Source organism: Capra hircus, unplaced genomic scaffold (assembly GCF_001704415.2).
Source record: "Capra hircus breed San Clemente unplaced genomic scaffold, ASM170441v1, whole genome shotgun sequence".
In the NCBI taxonomy this organism is placed as follows: domain Eukaryota; kingdom Metazoa; phylum Chordata; class Mammalia; order Artiodactyla; family Bovidae; genus Capra; species Capra hircus.
The window spans coordinates 118,751-137,530 of NW_017190062.1; the positions used below are offsets into that span (position 1 = coordinate 118,751).

The following is an 18,780-nucleotide window of genomic DNA, read 5'->3' on the forward strand; positions in this document are numbered from 1 at the left end:
GGGCCGGGCGGGTTCAGTGGAGGGCTGGGCCTGGAGCGCGGGGCGGGGCGGGGCGGGAGGGCGCGCGGGGCGGAGCTTGGGACGTGGGAGCGGGGCCTGGGGTGCGGGGTGGGTGGGCGGGCGGGCGAGTGGGGGCAGGGCTTGGGGCGGGCCTGGGGCGCGGGGCGGGCGGGCGCGCGGGGGCGGAGCTTGGGGCGCGGGGGCGGGGCCGGCCCAGCGGCACCTGGGAAACGCCCGCGCCGGTTGAGGCAGGCGTGGCCGTTGGGGCGGAGGGCGGTGGCCGGCCGCCGGCAGGACGTGGGGCCGGGCTCGGGGGCGGCAGGGAGGCGGCGCTGTCGGGCCGCGGGCGGACGTGGTGTGTGAGGAACGGGCGGACGACCGGGCCAGCGCCTCCTGCTCGCCGGCGCCCATTTTGCCCTCCCGCCGAGAAGAGCCGTGCGCGGCCTACACGCTCCGGGGACCTCCCGCCAGCGGCATCGCTGCCCCCGCCGGCCTTCTCGCGCCCAGGGGACGCTCTTTGGAAATTGGGTCCCGAGTTAAGGTTTTCTTTTATTTTGTTTCCAAGTTAGGGGCCTTGAATTTGGGACCACTCTTTCACTGGACCACTTCCGGTAACCGGCCGGTAACTTCGGTTCGGTGACCTCGGCTCGGAATGCGCCTCGGCTCGCCCCGGGCTCACGTCCCGATCTCGGCTTGAGTGGCCCGGGGTGGGTGACCTGAAGTTGTAGCCTCGCTGCTCTTGAGGCGGATTAATTAGCCCAAGAAACACTATATTCATGTGAGTAACCTCTTGGCAGAAACAGTGCTACACTGTATCTGAAAAGTATCACTCCTAAGCTTGGTGGCTGCTACTTTCTCCGAAGGCTTTTAGGTATCTCTGTGTTCGATACAGGGAAAGGGAAAGGGGATTTCAAGTTTCGATTCGAGGTCAGATGTGTCTCAGATCGCCACAGATACTCACGAGTTTCCTCAGCTCGCCTTGTCTCGGTGATATCAGACCCGGTGAAATTATACGTAAAAGTCATTTTCTTTGGAGGTGTGATAAACACGCCATAAGGGAAAGTATGCATCTCCCACCTGCCAAGGCTAGAAATTACACGCGGGTTCTTGAACGAGTCTAAATCAAAGACAATCTATGCTGTGCTGCCGCTACGGCCGGTCAGTGCCTGTTGGTTTGACCGGTTTCGTGTGTAGTGTGGGAGCCAGGCGAACAGGCCAGTACTGGAAAGGGAACACGCCCAGGGTGCTGCTGGAGGACGTGTTGATGCTTTGCTCTTCTCCCAAGTCAGTTCCAACCCCAATCTCCCCACAAATAGGGCCAACGTCCCGTGGAACTATCAGGAACATATATGCCAGCAACCTCTATTGTTTACCTAAAGTTTAAGAATCATATTGCAGATCCTTCCACTATTCATTTTGCTCATGGTGAAGCAGGGGCGACATTTCAAGTGTGCAATTACATTCGACCTATCCGATTTTGCTTTTAAGCTTCGATTTTACAGCATATATTCTTTTCAATTGCTCTTCGCGGCTAGTGTGCCCTGCGCTGATGGTGCACGAATGGCTGTTATTATTGTTTTCTGATGGGACTTCTTCCGTTTACAACCACTTTTAGGCAGCACTAAAAGAGAAGAAAAACTCCTTTTGTCTATGGTTGGTGTTCCTCAATCTCACATTCAACATTGACATTCTCTTTTATAATGCTCATGGGTACATTAGACAGCTCTAAAGTTTAATTGGAGTAGAAAAAAAAAACCTACCGATATTTATATCAAAGTTTATTATGTGCTAAACTACAAAGCATCTCTGTCTCATATGTGTAAACTGCCCCAGTTGGAACCGGCGTCTGCAACTTCCTAGCTGTGTTACCTCATACAAGTTAGCTAACTTCCCTGTGCCTTACTTCCGTCATCTTTAAGTGAAGGTAATCGTAGTATCTAATGAGTGATTGTGAAGATGGCAAGGGTCAATATATATAAGACATGTAGAAACTGCTAAGTAAGTGCTGACAATCATGATCAATATGTTCTTTTATCATTTAACATTTTAGAAAGCTGGAGTGTAGAGAGCTTAACTTATCCAAGGTCACAGAGCTAGTAAGTTGCAAAACCAGCATTCATATACAGACCAGGCTGACTCCAGGGCTGGCATTCTTGATATTAATAACTTCACTCATTGTAATTAGATGAGTTTATTAATTCACTTCAAATAAAATAAGTGTATTCGACTGATTCATGTTTGAAAGCTGTTCAAACACCTGGAAGTTAAACCAAATTGTAAATTTTTAAAAAGACACAATAATTCATTCTATACATGAAAAATAATGGTTTTACTTACATACCTAAGGAAGTCCTTCTTTGTGATCTATCATCTATTTAGTTTACAAACCACCTTACTAAGAAATATTCTATCTAGGCCAGTGTGGTCCCTGGTCATATTCAGGTTACCATCAAGGTAACCCCCATGGGGGCAATCTTTTTTAGTGTATTCATGGGTATGCTCAGTCGTTCAGTCATGTCTGACTCTTTGCGACCCCATGGAGCCCCTGGCAGGCTCCTCAGCCCATGGAGTTTTCAAGGCAAGAATTCCAGAGTGGGTTGCCATTTCCTCCTCCAGGAGATCTTCCCCACCCAGGGATCGAACCCATGTCTCTTGTATCTCCTGCATTGGCAGGTGAATTCTTTACCACAAGTGCCACCAGGGAAGCCCTACATTCATGGGTAATAAAGGAATATAAACACTTTTTTTTGGCCACACCGTGAGGCATGCAGGAACCTTTGTTCCCCAACCAGGGATGGAACCCGTGAGCCCTGAATTGGGAGCACAGACTCTTAACCACTGGACTGCCAGGGAAGTCCCTGTAAACACTTGTTTGAGTCCACTTGAATTTGTATCTGGTAGTATTCCTTGAGTTGAATGGAACAGGGTTATGGTCCATGTATTGTATTGCACTTTGTACCTAAGTTTATCTTGAGGTTTTCAGAGATTCATCTTAGTTCACAGGGCCCTGAAGTTTATGCACAAGTGTCATACAGAGAAGAATGTTCTCTAGTCAGATAAATTGGGGGAAATGTTAAAGTTTCGTGACTGCATAACTTGCCAGAGCTTTTATTATCCTTAGGTGCTTTATGCTTCCCTAAGATTCCCAAACTTACTTGACCAAGAAAAAATTAGGGGCCAGCATTCCAAGGATCACCTCTAGGGAGACTGTGTTCCATTCATACAACCTGTGATTCTGGGGCTACTAAATTGCTTCAGTTGTGTCCGACTCTGTGCGACCCCATAGATGGCAGCCCACCAGGCTCCCCCATCCCTGGGATTCTCCAGGCAAGAACACTGGAGTGGGTTGCCATTTGTTCTCTAATGCATGAAAGTGAAAATGAAAGGAAAGTCGCTCAGTCATGTCTGACTCTGCAACCCCATGGACTGCAGCCTACCAGGCTCCTCCGTCCATGGGATTTTCTAGGCAAGAGTACTGGAGTGGGGTGCCATTGGCTTCTCTGGTGATTCTGGGGGCTTTGCTCTTAATCCCTCTCACTGAGACTTTGTGTTTCCCAGCTGAGGTTCTTGTTGATTTGCATTCACAGGGCAGCTTCTCAGTCCCTTGATCCCTGCAGTTGCCTTCCACTGGGCCGTCACATGTCTCTGAGTGGGAGTCCAGGGCTCTGTGCTGGGGCTTGTCCCCAGGCTCACCCCACCGATGCCAAGCATGTTGTCCTGTGGGTCACAGCAGTACATGTGGTGCCTTTCCTCTCAGAATATTTTGCAGAGGTTCACAGGCCTCTTGGTAGTGATTCTTCCTAACTTAGCCCATCCAATTGGTTGGCCCTCTATTCTGCTGGAAGTATCTCCTTTCAAAGTCAAGGTAACCAGTAAATGTTTGCTTTTCCTTCAAAACATGTAAATGTCAGTGTGGCAATCTGTTAGTTGTTGCCAGGACCTACCTGTGAAGTTGAGATGGCCTTAAAACCCTCAACACTGGGTTTCTACTTTAAGGGGGGGCAGGGGAACACGCCGATTTCTTCTGTATCAAAATTCTGACTTGACTCTCTTTTTGACATTCCTGTTTACTGTTTTTCTTTTCTTGGATCACTCCTTTCCAAAGCTGTGGGGTGGGGGATAGGGAAGAGAGGCAGAATAGTTGTGTCTGCGAAATGGAAAAAAAAAAGGCTTTGAACAAAATAACAAACAGCTATCTAATCAACCCAGAGAATGAACCATGCTCTACCCATGTTTATATGGCCTTTTGTCTGTCTACTCAGCAAACCATGTCCATCCACTCCCAGGAACACTGACTAGTATTTGAGGCTCACAGTGCCCCGGTACTGTGTTATTCCTTCTCTCTAGGTGTTTATAATACTGTATCAGGGTGGGGCGGGGACAGGACTTGTGAAATAAGCAGAGCGAAATGCAAAGCGATTTATAATTAGTGGCCAAAATGTGAATTTTAGACATAAATGTTCAGTAGTCATCAGAGGCAAGATGTTTTCATCAAGGAGGCAGACATGTACCCTCTGTGGTCATAGCGCTGAGATAGGCAGAGAGGCCTGGGAAGGCATATTATAGGTGAGTGGACAGGGAGACTGCAAGGAGATCCAACCAGTCCATCCTAACAGAGATCAGTCCTGGGTGTTCACTGGAAGGACTTATGTTGAAGCTGAAACTCCAATACTTTGGCCACCTGAAGCGAAGAGCTGACTCATTGGAAAAGATCCTGATGCTGGGAAAGATTGAGGGCAGGAGGAGAAGGGGACAACAGAGGATGAGATGGTTGGATGGCATCACCAACTCAATGGACATGAGTTTGGGTAAACTCCGGGAGTTGGTGATGGACAGGCAGGCCTGGTGTGCTGCCGTCCATGGGGTCACAAAGAGTCGGACACGACTGAGCCACTGAACTGAACTGGACAGGGAGAACATGGATACAGCACTAGACACAATGAGTCTGGTATCGGGGTGAAGTTGGTCTCAAATAATAGTGGTAGTGGCGCTGGTTGGCATTGGTGACAGGTGGGATGTACCCACTGAAGAAGAGGAGGAAGTCCAGGATAAGTCATAAGTTTTGAGTCTGCAGGATCCGGAGAGGCTGTGTTGCCACTGAGAGAAATCGGGATTTGGTTAAGGAGAAGGCATTCTGCCTTTGATGAGTTTAAAATAAGAGAGCCATATAAGACAAAGGGCTTTCCTTGTATCTCAGTCGGTAAAGAATCTGCCTGCAATGCAGGAGACCTGGGTTCAATCCCTGGGTTGGGAAGATTCTCTGGAAAATCTCATGGACAGAGGAGCCTGATGGGCTGCAATCCATGGGGTCGCAAAGAGTCAGGCACGACTGAGCAACTAACACTTACTTATAAGACAAAAGATATGATAGGCTCAGAGTCAGGCCCACTCAGGGTACAATGGGCAAAGCAACTGTGATGCTCTTAAATCATTCACGCCACTCAAACCATTTCCTCCCTCTCTGAAACATATTTCCACCTACCTTTCAGTGAACGTAAACCAACAATGTTAAGGAAAAACAACAAATCAGACTCAGCTTGTTCTGGCAAAGGCTGGGTTCAGCTCAGTTAGTTCTCCTCTCAGACTTCACCCTGTGTTCTGGCTTCTTGTTTGCTCTTGACAGTCTCATTTTGAGGGTTTAGCAACCTCCCAAGCCATATTGCAGTCCCTCTCCTACCTAATGGTCACCCAGAGGGAATAGAAGGCCTCTGTTTTTTTTGTAGTGGATCCCCCAATGGCATATCTGCACCCTGCCCAATGTAGACATCCAGGGAAGCCACCCCATGATGCTGTAATCTGGCCCCCAAAGGTTCATTCCTGCAAAGTGCAGGTCGAGTTATTGTGAGACCTTGAAATCTGATCCAGAAGTGGGCAGAGGATCCTTACAGTAGAGCTGAGTTTGTGTTATGGAAGATTTGGCCCCAAAGGTGTGCTTCGCTTACACCTCTCAAAGAGCAGGTGAGCTTTTCTGCTTTTCTAACTTGGGAAAACAGAATGTAAAGCCACCCGTCTGTGGGGAAATGGGCTCCTGTGACACCCCGAAGCATTAAAATGAAACGAGATGGGTAACTCTCGTTTGCTGTCTCTCAACTCTTAACCATCATGATCCCAGAGTCTCTTGGAACTGAAACATTCCATGATATGACCTTATGTATTTTCCCTAAAAAGAAAACTGCCTTTTGGAAATGCCTAGCCCCTATAAGTAAGCTTTCTAAGAAAACTGCTTAATAGCTCATTTGCCTTCTAAAACAAAATTCTGATTGCCATTTAGAAAGCCACACACATGATTACATGATTTGACCTGCACAGTCTTACCTTTTAAGATGGAAACTGCTTGGAAAGGGCTTTTACTTGGGGACGGATGGCATGCATGCGTCTGTTCTACTGCTTTCCTGCCCCAATAAATGTGTCCTTCTGTGCACTGCTGTGCATACTCCATGGCTCACTACATTTTGCCCGATGCTGTTTGTGGAATGCAAAGACTGCGAGACCAACCCCCCCACCCCTGGCTTCCTGTAGCACTGTTCCTACATGCCCCCAGAACCCCTTCCCTCCCCGAGTTCTTGAGTGCTTCGCCATCAGCAGCCTCACCCAAGGTTCCGCCCCGAGTTCCAAACCAGCCACGAGCTTCAGATGCCCCGGGTTCAGTGTAGATGGCGCAAGTAGGCGTCAAAGAGGTTGGCTTCTAGTTGGTGGTTGCTAGTACCAGGTCCCCTGGCTCATGGGTGTGTTCAATCCAAGGCCCAAAGTCACACCTGTGTCCTGTGCACGGGTGCTGCAGGCTTAGGTGGAGAAAAGCAGGGCTAGCATTGGACCCCAAAGCCCAGGATGGCAGGACAGGATGTGGGGGCCCCACCCGATCGCCTCTGGGTTCACCAAGAGGGTGTCTACCGCGACGAGTACCAGCGCACATGGGTGGCCGTCCTGGAAGAGGTAATTGTTTCTCCTTTGCGGATTTCTTGATCGATTTTTTGCTTTCAAGTACATCCGTCGCACCATCCTGAAGTCTCTGGTTTTCTGTGTGATCGCTTCTCTCCACCAGGAGACGAGCTTCCTAAGGGCCCGAGTTCAGCAAGTTCAGGTTCCTTTAGGTGACGCAGCCAGGCCAAGCCACCTTCTCACCTCCCAGCTACCTCTCATGTGGCAACTCTACCCCGAGGAGCGCTACATGGACAACAACTCTCGCTTGTGGCAAATCCAGCATCATTTAATGGTAGGCCTGTTGCTTAATCATGGTTTTTTTTTTTTTCATTGTCCTGGGCCTCTTATTACAGAGTACTCTATAAACTTTTCTTTTTCTGGCAGGTCAGGGGCGTACAGGAACTGTTGCTTAAGCTTTTGCCTGATGATTAACCGGGTACGTATTTTCTCTCTCTCCCCCGTCCCTACCCTGCTGCTTCTTTTTCGCTCTGATTGTGGTGATGTTAATGATCTTTTCTTTTCCACCCCCCCCCCGCCAGGTGCTGGGATTCTAGGAAGAGATGCTCCACTGTTCTGTTCAGTAAATGACAATCACGACATTCACCACTGCAGTGCACCCACCTGTGGGCCTGGGGTGGGGGGGTGTGGGGTGAAAAACTGCTCAAGAACACAGAAGTTTAGAAAGGGCCATGAAGAACACGGAAAGTGGAACTGCAGAGGAAGGGTTATGCAGGTAGAAAGCAAGCCAACACAAGCATGTAGTTAGGATACGTAACTTGCCATTGACTCCTTTGGAAATTGCCATAGACCTGTTAATGGACATCATCTGCTGGACCTGGGATCTGATGAATCCCACAAAAGTCAGCACCTGCTACAGAACAGATGCCCCGATCACCAAGGACTTGGTACTGATTTAGAGAGAAGAGAGCAACTGCTAGCAGCATCAGCATCTCTTTGTCGCTAATTTGCCCTGCAGCAATTCACCTGCCTTTCCTTCTCCCATCCTGTAAATATCCTAGATTTTGCGCCAGTGTTTCCCATCCCAGTACTGACCTAACTCAGATCTACTGAGAACTTAGGGGGCTCTGAGGGGAAAAAAAGAGAAAAAGGAGATTATTTGCATTCATGAAATAGCTACCAAGGCTCCTGGGCCTTTTTCCTTTCTGAAATGGTGTCTTCACATTATTAGAAATTGTTGATCAGAATCAGGGGCACTTAAGTTTATTCTCTGGTTTCAAATATTTGAAGTTGGTTTCTGTAAGAACTCCATGAAAAATTTTAACTGCTTACCTAGCACCTTTCTCAGGAAGTAATAGCACCGAATATTGCTGATTCACTACCCGATAAAGACATTTCCTGAGTTAAAATACTCATAGCACTTTATGTACATTAAAAGTAAGGTTTTACTTGATAAAAAATCTCAGGAATAATAGCTATCATGTGTTCAGTCCTTACTGCCTTCTATGCAGTTTATTGCCTTTATGACATTTAATCCTTCCATCAATGCTTTCAGGTAGGTATGATCCCTATTTTACACATCAATAATAAGGGAAAAGGCTCAAGGAGTTAAGTCATTTCTGAAGGTGGTTCTGTAAGTCATAGAGCCATCAGGTTGCAGCTCTGGCTTCTCTAGCCCAATGTTGGTTAACAGTGGTCAAAATGAGTTGTATTCAGGGTTTTTTTCCCAAGCTATTTATAATCTTCCAAACCAAATGGAATATTATACAAATACAGCATATTCATCCTCTGAACGAGAACATTTTAGTGTAATTGTTTTCCAGCAATTGTAAGAGCATACTGCTTGTCTCAGAAGAAAATTCCATCTAGAGGGGCTTTAAAGTCTTTATGTATAAAAAACAAAATAAAAATCATTTTTCTTATTTTAGTTTTCTGGATATGCCGCAGAAGGATCCGTGCCAGAAACAAGCCTGTGAAATACAGAAATGTTTACAAGGTAGTACGTTAAATGCTTTTTCTATGTTTCCACTTTATCTGTGAACTAACAAGAGACCAAGTGTTCTTTTTATCATCAGACAATACTAACTCCACTCAGAATATAATATTTCTGTAATTTATCCTCAAGATTTTCCTCATTATATCACCAAAGATGGCAGAAAATAAAGCAATGTGACCGAAGCTTAGGGTTAACAAATCCTGGTTGTACATTTAGAATCACCTGGAGAACTTCAAAAACTTGCCTAGAACAATTAAATCACACTCTCTGCAACTGGGGTCTGGGTAGGACTCAATCGAAATAGTTAACCAGGTGATTTTAATACACAGCCAGAGTTGAGAATCACTAAGATGAGCAAAGTCCTTTTTAAAAAAGACTAGTTTTAAATGTGGAGAAGGCAATGGCAACCCACTCCAGTACTCTTGCCTGGAAAATCCCATGGGTGGAGGAGCCTGGTAGGCTGCAGTCCATGGGGTCTCACAGAGTCGGACACGACTGAGCGACTTCACTTTCGTTTTCACTTTCATGCATTGGAGAAGGAAATGGCAACCCACTCCAGTGTTCTTGCCTGGAGAATCCCAGGGATGGGGGAGCCTGATGGGCTGCTGTCTATGGGGTTGCACAGAGTCGGACATGACTGAAGCGACTTTGCAGCAGCAGCAGTTCTAAATGGGTTGGTCATACTTTACCAACTCACTTTGGTGGCCGACAACTCACTTTTTAAGAGCAATCAGGTTAGAAGGTGTGGGGTGAAAATACAATTGGGATTCAGCAACTAACTCTTAAAGGCAAAAGTTGATTTCAGCTAAAGCATGAGGTAAGGTGAGGTGAAGTCGCTCAGTCGTGTCTGACTCTTTGCGACCCCGTGGACTGTAACCTACTAGGCTTCTCTGTCCATGGGATTCTCCAGGCAAGAATACTGGAGTGGATTGCCATTTACTTCTCCAGGGGATCTTCCCGACCCAGTGATCGAACCCCAGTCTCCCGCATTGGAGGCAGATGCTTTAACCTCTGAGCCACCAGCTAAAGCATATTTGATACGATTTGTCCATTTTGTTGGACCAAATGCTAGAGGATTTTAGTTTTTTAAATCAGCCAGTGATTACTAGCAGAAAGCTACAAGGCTATCTGAATTTGAAAACTGATTTTTTTGATCATTTTTTTCCCATTATTAAAGTAATAGACATGGATGCCCATGAAAACATAAAAATGAAAGAACAGAAAATGTTCAGAATTCACCCAAAGACTCACCACCAAAGAAAACCCTTGTTTGTGTATTTCCATTGACCTTTAACTTTGATTCTTGGACTTTTCCATTTATGATGCAAGCAATATTTTTTAAATCTTTTAATCTGAAATGTTAATGGAAAATAAGAATGCCATATTATTCATCCTTTTCTTTCCTTTCTCCAAATTGACGTAAAAGGAAGGGGAATTCCCCGGCAGTCCAGTGGTTAGAACTCCATGCTTTCACTACCACGGGCCCAGGTCATCCACCGCCTGCCCGCGAAGAATGCTCTTCACAATTTCTTCTCCCAGATAAATTCTTAGGTGATTCTGATTCTTTCCTGATTTGAATTAGCATCATATGGCTAAAGGAGAACACACATCAAATTAAAGCTGCTTACACCCACTCCAGTACTCTTGCCTGGAAAATCCCATGGATGGAGAAGCCTGGTGGGCTGCAGTCCATGGGGTTTCTAGGAGTCGGACACGACTGAGTGACTTCACTTTCACTTTTCACTTTCATGCATTGGAGAAGGGAATGGCGACCCACTCCAGTGTTCTTGCCTGGAGAATCCCAGGGACGGGGGAGCTTGGTGGGCTGCCATCTATGGGGTCGCACAGAGTCGGACATGACTGAAGCAACTTAGCAGCAGCAGCAACACCCGCTTGCTACAGTGAGAGCTGGAAGGACTGAAATAGAGACCATTAAATAGTGTATGACAATTGCAATTGAAAGGGCTTTAAATAACATTGACTTAATCCTTTCACCCGAGATGGATATAAGCTTTGTAACTTGTCCAGGGTCACAGAACTAAAAGGGGCACAGTGATGATTGGAACTCCTTTGGTCTGGGTCCAAACCTGGACTTAGCCACCCAACCATACTCTTGCTAATCAGAATTGTCTTTCCTATCCCAGACTAACTCCCATGCACCCCATTTTAGTAGTAGGGGACTCAAATCAACTACAGCTTACCTAGAACCTTTAGATCAAGTCCTCCTAGACTTAGGGTCTATCTTTGGCAGGGATATGCAAATATTTTATATAAAGGACCTAACAGGAAACATTTTAGGCTTTGGAGGTCAGGAGGTCTTTGGGTGGGTGTATGTGGCTGTGGGTGTGGGTGAGCGTGGGTGTGTGTTTACAACCTTCTATAAAAACCATTCTTAGCTCATGCATGGGAAGTTGCTTCAGTCATGTCTGACTCTGTGCGACCCAATGGACTATAGCCCACCAGGATCCTCTGTCCATGGGGTTCTCCAGGCAAGAATACTGGAGTGGGTTGCCATGCCCTTCCCCAGGGGATCTTCCCAACCCAGGGATCGAACCTGCATCTCTTATGTCTCCCGCATTGGCTGGTGGGTTCTTTACCACTAGTACCACCTGGGAAGCCCCCAAATAAACTTATTCTTAGCTCAGCTGTTAAAAAGGCTGAGTCTGCAGTTTCTCAACCCCTAATGCAAAGGTTGTTTGGGAACATCCAGCAGCCACCTTAAACTGAGTGCAAACTAATGTGCAAGGGATTAGTGACTCTACCCTAAAAAAAAGAGGAGGTTAGAAACTGCTGCCCTAGAAAAAGACACATAAGTAATCAGCCTTAAAGAAAAGGAAATTAGATGTGAAAATATCTTCTGAGCTCTTTGTAAAGCATACTTTTCTTCCTTATTAAGCTGTCGATGGGTCTCTAAATCAGAAAGAATTCAGTGGATATGATTACATCCTCTTTCTTCCATGTCTGTAGGTACATTAAGGTGAAAAGGACTGGGAAGTTCAGGTCTCAATGTCCCTGTGCCTGAGTCCTATGAGATCATGACTAGGGTCTGCCTGTCTGTTTTTCAGCCAACAACTACATGGAATCTAAGTGTCAGGCTGTCATCGAAGAACTGCGTAAGTGTTGTGCTCGATATCCCAAGGGAAGATCTCTCATCTGCTCAGGATTTGAGAAAGAAGAGGAAGAAAAGCAGACACTGAAGTGCACACCACAGTAAAGTTCTACCGAGAACCGAAACACTGCTCTACGTTTCCACCATGCGGGTTTTATTTATCCGCCTGACTCTTTCTTCAGGCCAGGTAGCAGCAAATATCCAATGAAAAAGTCAACTATAAAAGTTAATATGCCATCTATGCAGAACAAATATAAATATATTGAACAAATGTGTAGAATGGGATAAACTTGAGCTGCTAAAATAAATCTTTTCAGTGAACATTTTTGGTTTGATATATGTGATATTTTGCTTTCTTGTTACTAGAGGCAGACTTGACTGCTTGTTTGAAAGGTGATAATGGAGGGTCAAGTGTCAGTAGAAAAGCAGGCAAGCTGGCGAGGAGGTGGACTCTTGTCCTCACTCCAATTCTGAAGATTATGATCAGCCATGACAGTTTTTAAAGGGAAAAGGGGGAAGTATCTCAGGGAATCACTGAAGCAGGAGGTTGGCTTCTGCATCCTTCTCATTTGTGTGCAGACTAGCTGACTCTTCAGATGTTATCTTGCTGGCAGGATTACTTATGGGGGCTACTGGGGGCGGGGGCCTACCTACTTCTGTCTAGGAAAAGAATCAACAAGTTAGGCGAGGCATGGTGTCCATTCAGGAGAACATAAGTCAGGAGTTTGCTTAAATTGCCTGGTGATCTCATTCCTATGATCAGGTTCTTTTAAAGTTACAAGGGAACCAGAAATGGGCAAATAGGAAAGGGCAAAAGAGCTTCTTTCTTTATAACAAAATATATATTTGGTCTTTATCTCCATTCCTGGCACTGTGCTCCTAAAACTCTTAGAATTTCCTAAGTGATAAGTGCAATCAGGGAAAGCAAAGAGGAACTAAGGAGCCTCTTGATGAGAGTGAAAGAGGAGAATGAAAAGGCTGGCTTAAAACTCAACATTCAAAAAACTAAAATCATGGTATCCAGACCCAACATTTCATGGCAAAGAGATGGGGAAAAAGTGGAAACAGTTACAGATTTTCTTTTCTTGGGCTCCAAAGTCACTGAGGACAGTACTGCGGCCATGAAATTAAAGGACACTTGCTCTTTGCAAGAAAAGCTATGACAAACCTAGACAGTGTATCAAAAAGCAGGGATGTCACTTTGCCGACAAAACTGCGTATAGTCAAAGCTATGGTTTTTCCAGTAATCATGTACAGATATGAGAGTTGGACCATAGAGAAGGCTGAGCACTGAAGAATTGATGCTTTCATACTGTGGTGCTGGAGAAGACTCCTGAGAGTCCCTTGGACTGCAAAGAGATCAAATCAGTCCATCCTAAAGGAAATCAACCCTGAATATGCATTGGAAGGACTGATGCTGAAGCTCCAATACTGTGGCCATCTGATGCAAAGAGCTGACTCATTGGAAAGACTGAGGGCAGGAGGAGATGAGGGCAACAGAGGATGAGATAGTTGGATGCCATCACCGACTCAATGAACATGAGTTTCAGCAAACTCTGGAAGACACACACCAGGGAATCTTGGTGTGCTGCAGTTCATGGGGTCACAGAGAATCAGACAGGACTTAGCGACAGAACAAGTGCAATCAAAGTGTCTTTGGTTATGTTAATGAGGATACTTTTGAAATCCCCTAGATAACTTTCAGATAGAGGCTGGTTGCCAGGGGAACCAAACTGCAATGTTAGAGGGTTGGAACTTTCAGTTTCCACCCCCACCCTGACCTCTGAGGAGGGAAGATGGGTGAGAGGCTGAATAAGACTAAGTTCAATCACCAATGACCAATGATTTAATCATTTGTGACATGTCACAATCAATGGTGATCTTTGTGACTTATTAAAAGATCACAGAAAGACTTCCCTGGTGGCGAAGTGGATAAGAATCCACCTGCCAATGCAAGAGATGCAGATTCAAGCCCTGATTCAGGAAGATCCCACTTGCTGAGGAGCAACTAAGTCCATGTACCACAGCTGCTGAAGCCTGAGTGCCCTAGAGCCTGTGTTCCATGAGAGAAGCCAACACAATGAGAAACTCGTGCACTGCAGCTAGAGAGTAGCCCCTGCTTGCCGCAGCTAGAGAAAAGCCCACGCAACAGTGAAGACCCAGCACAACTTAAATAAATGAATAAATAATTTACCCAAAAAATCACAGAAAAATAAAGTCAATTAATCATCAAAGCAGTAATTAATGACCCCTGGTGGCTCAGAGGATAAAGCGTCTGTCTATAATGCAGGAGACCCGGGTTCAATCCCTGGGTTGGGAAGATCCCCTGGAGAAGGAAATGGCAATCCACTCCAGGACTATTGCCTGGAAAATCCTATGGACAGAGGAGCCTGGCAGGCTACAGTCCATGGGGTTGCAAAGAGTCGGACATGACTGAGCGACTTCACTATCACTATAGTAATTAATGAATGTTTATTGCACACACACCAAAAAGACAGTTTGTAAACACAGAGCACTTAAACCAAAACATGGAATGAGGCCCAGGGGTGTACTGTTATAAAGTAGTTTACATAGCATGAGAGCAGTGACTGTTTTTGCTTCACAGTGATTGCTTATGTTATTAGAATTTTCCTAAACGGTAGGGAATTGGTCAGTGGTTACCTCATATCAGCCTTGAAAAACAGTTCAACTTTGTCTTACGATTTTCAGAAGCATAATCAAGAAATGACCTAGGTCAGGTTAGTCTCCCAAAGTTAAATTAAGCCTTGCTTGTGTGACTAACAGGTTTTATCTGCTCAAGGAGTTTTCAAGGCTAGTCTCAGTTTTTCCTTATTTCTTTAATTTTTATTGAAGTATGGTTGATTTACAATGTGTTAATTTCTGTGGTACAGCAAACTGATTCAGATATACACATATATACATTCTTTTTCATATTCTTTTCCTTTATGGTTTATCACAGGATACTGAATATAGTTCCCTGTGCTATACATTAGGACCTTGTTGTTTATCCATCATAAATATAATAGTTTTGCATCTACCGAATCCCAAACTCCCAGTCTCATCCCCAACCCTTGGCAACCTCAGGTCTGTTCTGTGTGTCCATGAGTCTCTTGCTTTGCAGATAGGTTCCTCTGTGCCATATTGTAGATTCTACATATAAGTGATATCATATGGTGGTTGTCTTTTCCTGACTTTCTTCACTTAGTATGATAATCTCTAGGTTCATCCATGTTGCTACAAATGGCAAAATTCCATTTCTTTTTATTGCTGAGTAGTAGTCCACTGCGTAAGTATCACATCTTTATCGATTCAGTGGATGTTTAGATTGTTTCCACGTCTTGGCTATTATGAATAGCACTGCTATGAACATAGGGGTACATGTATATTTTCAAATTAGAGTTGTCATATTTTTTGGATATATGCCCAAGAGTGTTGCTGGATCATATAGTAGCTCTATTGTTAGTTTTTTGAGGAACTGCCATACTGTTTTCCATAGCAGCTGTACCAACTTTCATTCCACCAACAGTACAGGAGGGCTCTCGCTCCCTTTTCTACACACGCTCTCCAGCATTTGTTATTTGTGACTTTTTTTTTTTTTTTTTGGCCACACTGTATGACTTACAGGATCTTAGTTCCCCAACCAGGGGTTGAACCCATTCCCTTAAGTGTGGAGTCCTAACCACTGGGATGCCAGGGAATTCCCTGTTATTTGTAGGCTTTTTAATGATGGCCACTCTGACTGATGTGAGGTGGTACCTTATGGTAGTTTTGATTTGCATTTCTCTAATAATTAGCAATGTTGATCATCTTTTTTATCATGTTTTCATGTGCCTATTGCCCATCTGTATGTCTTCTTTGGAGAAATGTCTATTTAGATCTTCTCCCCATTTTTCAACTGGGACATTTGTTTTTTCTTATTGAGTTGTATGAACTGTTTGTTTATTCTGGAAATTAAGCCCTTGTTGGTTGCACCATTTTCACATATTTTCTCCCAGTCTGTAGCTTGTGTTTTCATTTTGTTTGTGGTTTCCTTTGCTGTGCAAAACCTTATAAGTTTCATTAGGTCCCATTGTTTATTTTTGCTTTTATTTCTATTGCCTTGGGAGACTGACCTAAGAAAACATTGAAATAATTAATGTCAGAGAATGCTTTGCCTATGATCTCTTTGAGGAGTTCTATGGTGTCACGTTTTATCTTTAAGTCCTTAAGCCATTGAGTTTATTTTTATATATGGTGAGAGGGTGTGTTCCAACTTCATTGATTTACATGTGGCTGTTCAGCTTTCCCAGCACCACTTCCTGAAGAAACTGTCTTTTCCACATTGTGTATTCTTACCTCCTTTGTTGAAGATGAACTAACCATTAGGGCTTCTCAGGTGGCTGAGTGGTAAAGAATCCACCTGCCAATGCAAGAGACACAGGAGACCTGGGTTCGACCCCTGGGTTGGGAAGATCCCTTGGAGAAGGAAATGGCAACCTACTCCAGTATGCTTGCCTGGAGAATCCCACGGACAGAGGAGCCTGGCAGGCTGTGTAGTCCATGGGGTCCCAAAGAGTCAGACACGACTGAGTGACTGAGTACACATTTTACACAATTGACCATAGGTGTGTGGGTTTATTTATGGGCTCTCTATTCTGTTCCATTGATCTATATGTCTGTTTTTATGTCAATATCATGCTGTTTTGACTACTGTAGCTTTGTAATACTTCTCAAGTTTGGGAGGGCTATGCCTCCTACTTTTTTTTTTTTTTTCTTTAGGATTGCTTTGGCAATTCTGGGTCTTTTATGGTTCCAAATGAATTTTAAGATTATTTGTTCTAGTTCTGTGAAGAATATAATGGGTAATTTGTTTGATAGTGATCACATTAAATCTGTAGATTCCTTTGGGTAGTATGGCCATTTTAACAATATTAATTCTTTCAATCCAAGAGCATGGGATATCTTTCCATTTCCTTGAATCATCTTCAATTTCCTCTATTAAAATTTTTTTGTGCTAAGTTACTTCAGTCGTGTCCAACTCTTTGTGACCCTATGAACTGTAGCCCACCAGACTCTTCTGTCCATGGGATTCTCCAGGCAAGAGTACTCGAGTTGGTTGCCACACCCTCCTCCAGGGGAACTTCTGGACCCAGGGATCGAACCCACGTCTCCTATGGCTCCTGCATTGCAGGGGAATTCTTTATCACTGAGCCACCAGGGAAGTGGAACTAAAAGAATGTTCTTTTAGTTCTCAGCATATGTCTTTCACCTCCTTGGTTAGGTTTATTCCTAAGTATTTTTTAATGTAATTTTAAAACAGATTGTTTACCTTCCTTTTCTGATATTTCATTGTTAGTGTAAAGAAATACAAACAATTTCTCCCCCTCACCCCACCCTGCCCTGCTCCCTCCTCCACTCCCTGCAACTGATTTCTGTATGTTAATCTTAAATCCTGCTGCTGCTGCTAAGTCGCTTCAGTGGTGTCTGACTCTGTGCAACCCCATAGACAGCAGCCCACCAGGCTCCACCATCCCTGGGATTCTCCAGGCAAGAACACTGGAGTGGGTTGCCATTTCCTTCTCCATATCCTGCTACCTTACTGAATTTGTTGATCAGTTCTAGTAGGTTTTGTGTGGAGTCTTTAGGGTTTTCTGCGTGTATATATCATGTCACCTGTATACAGTGGCAGTTTTACCCATTTCCCTACCAATCTGAATACTTTTTTTTTTCCTCTTATCTGATTGCTATGGCTAGGAATTCAAATATAATGTTAAGAGAAGAGGGTTTCCTTGTCTTGTTTCAAATTTTAGTGGGAAGGCTTTCAGCTTTCTACCATTGAGTATTAGATTAGCTATGGGTTTGTCACAAATAGCTTTTATTATGTTGAGGTATGTTCCCTCTATACCCACATTGGTAAGAGTTTTAATCATAAATGGATGCTGAATTTTATTTCATTTTCTTCTGCATCTATTGAGATGATCATATGGTTTTTGCTCTTTGTTGATGCGGTGTGTCACATTGATTGATTTGTGCATACTGAACCATCTTTGTGACCCTGGGATGAATCCAACTTGGTCATGGTGTATGATTTTTCTTTTTGTGTTGCTGGATTCAGTTAGCTAATACTTCGTTGAGAATTTTTGCATATACATTCAGCAAAGATATTGGACTGTTTCTTTTTTGGTAGTGTCTTTGCCTAGTTTCAGCATCAGGTGATGGTGGCTTCATAAAATGATTTTGGAAGTGTCCCATCCTCTTGTCTTTTGGAAAACTTTGAGAAGGATCAGTATAAGAGCTTCTTTGGATATTTGGTAGAACTCACCTATGAAGCCATCTGGTCCTGGACTTTTGTTTGTAGGGAGTGTTTTGGATTTGTTTTTATTATAGATTCTATTTCATTTCTGATGCTTGGTCTTTTCAAGTTGTCTTTTTCTTTTTCTATTTCTTCTTGATTCAGTTTTGGTGGGCTGTATGTTTCTAAAAAATTGTCCATTTCATCTAGGTTGTCAAATTCATTGGCATATAATTGCTCATAGTCTTCTATGGATTTTTTGTATTTCTGCAGTATGAGTTATATAGTTTTTCCTCTTTCATTTCTTATTTTGTCTATTTATTTTCTCTCTTTTCTTCTTGATGAGCTTAGTCAGAGGTTTGTCAATTTCCTATACCCTTTCAAAGAACCAATTCTTGGTTTTATTGACTTTTTAAATTTTGAAATCTTTATTTCCTCTCTGATCTTTATTATCTCCTTCCTTATGCTTTTAGGTTTTGTTTTTTCTTTTTCTAAATCTTTTAGGTGGTGAGTTTGGTTGTTTGA

The 18,780-nt window shown here is 44.2% G+C and overlaps 2 protein-coding genes across 5 annotated transcripts; both read left to right on the top strand.

The window, feature by feature from the left end:
• Nucleotides 1–279: 279 nt before the first annotated feature.
• Nucleotides 280–12,305, top strand: CMC4 (C-X9-C motif containing 4). Of its 4 annotated transcripts, XM_018045039.1 has the most exons (6): nt 280–778; nt 7,043–7,213; nt 7,306–7,357; nt 7,461–7,501; nt 8,808–8,875; nt 11,941–12,305. In XM_018045039.1, exons 4-6 carry the CDS (start codon nt 7,482–7,484, stop codon nt 12,087–12,089), a joined length of 237 nt encoding a protein of 78 aa, XP_017900528.1. In that variant the 5' UTR covers nt 280–778; nt 7,043–7,213; nt 7,306–7,357; nt 7,461–7,481; the 3' UTR covers nt 12,090–12,305. The 4 variants fall into 4 exon arrangements, with proteins under 4 accessions (XP_017900528.1, XP_017900529.1, XP_013831808.1 ...); XM_018045040.1 differs by lacking the exons at nt 7,043–7,213; nt 7,306–7,357; nt 7,461–7,501; XM_013976354.2 differs by lacking the exons at nt 280–778; nt 7,043–7,213; nt 7,306–7,357; nt 7,461–7,501 and adding an exon at nt 7,515–7,927.
• Nucleotides 4,837–12,067, top strand: MTCP1 (mature T-cell proliferation 1). Its single transcript, XM_018045038.1, has 6 exons — nt 4,837–6,933; nt 7,043–7,213; nt 7,306–7,357; nt 7,461–7,501; nt 8,808–8,875; nt 11,941–12,067. Exons 1-3 carry the CDS (start codon nt 6,829–6,831, stop codon nt 7,351–7,353), a joined length of 324 nt encoding a protein of 107 aa, XP_017900527.1. The 5' UTR covers nt 4,837–6,828; the 3' UTR covers nt 7,354–7,357; nt 7,461–7,501; nt 8,808–8,875; nt 11,941–12,067.
• Nucleotides 12,306–18,780: the final 6,475 nt, after the last annotated feature.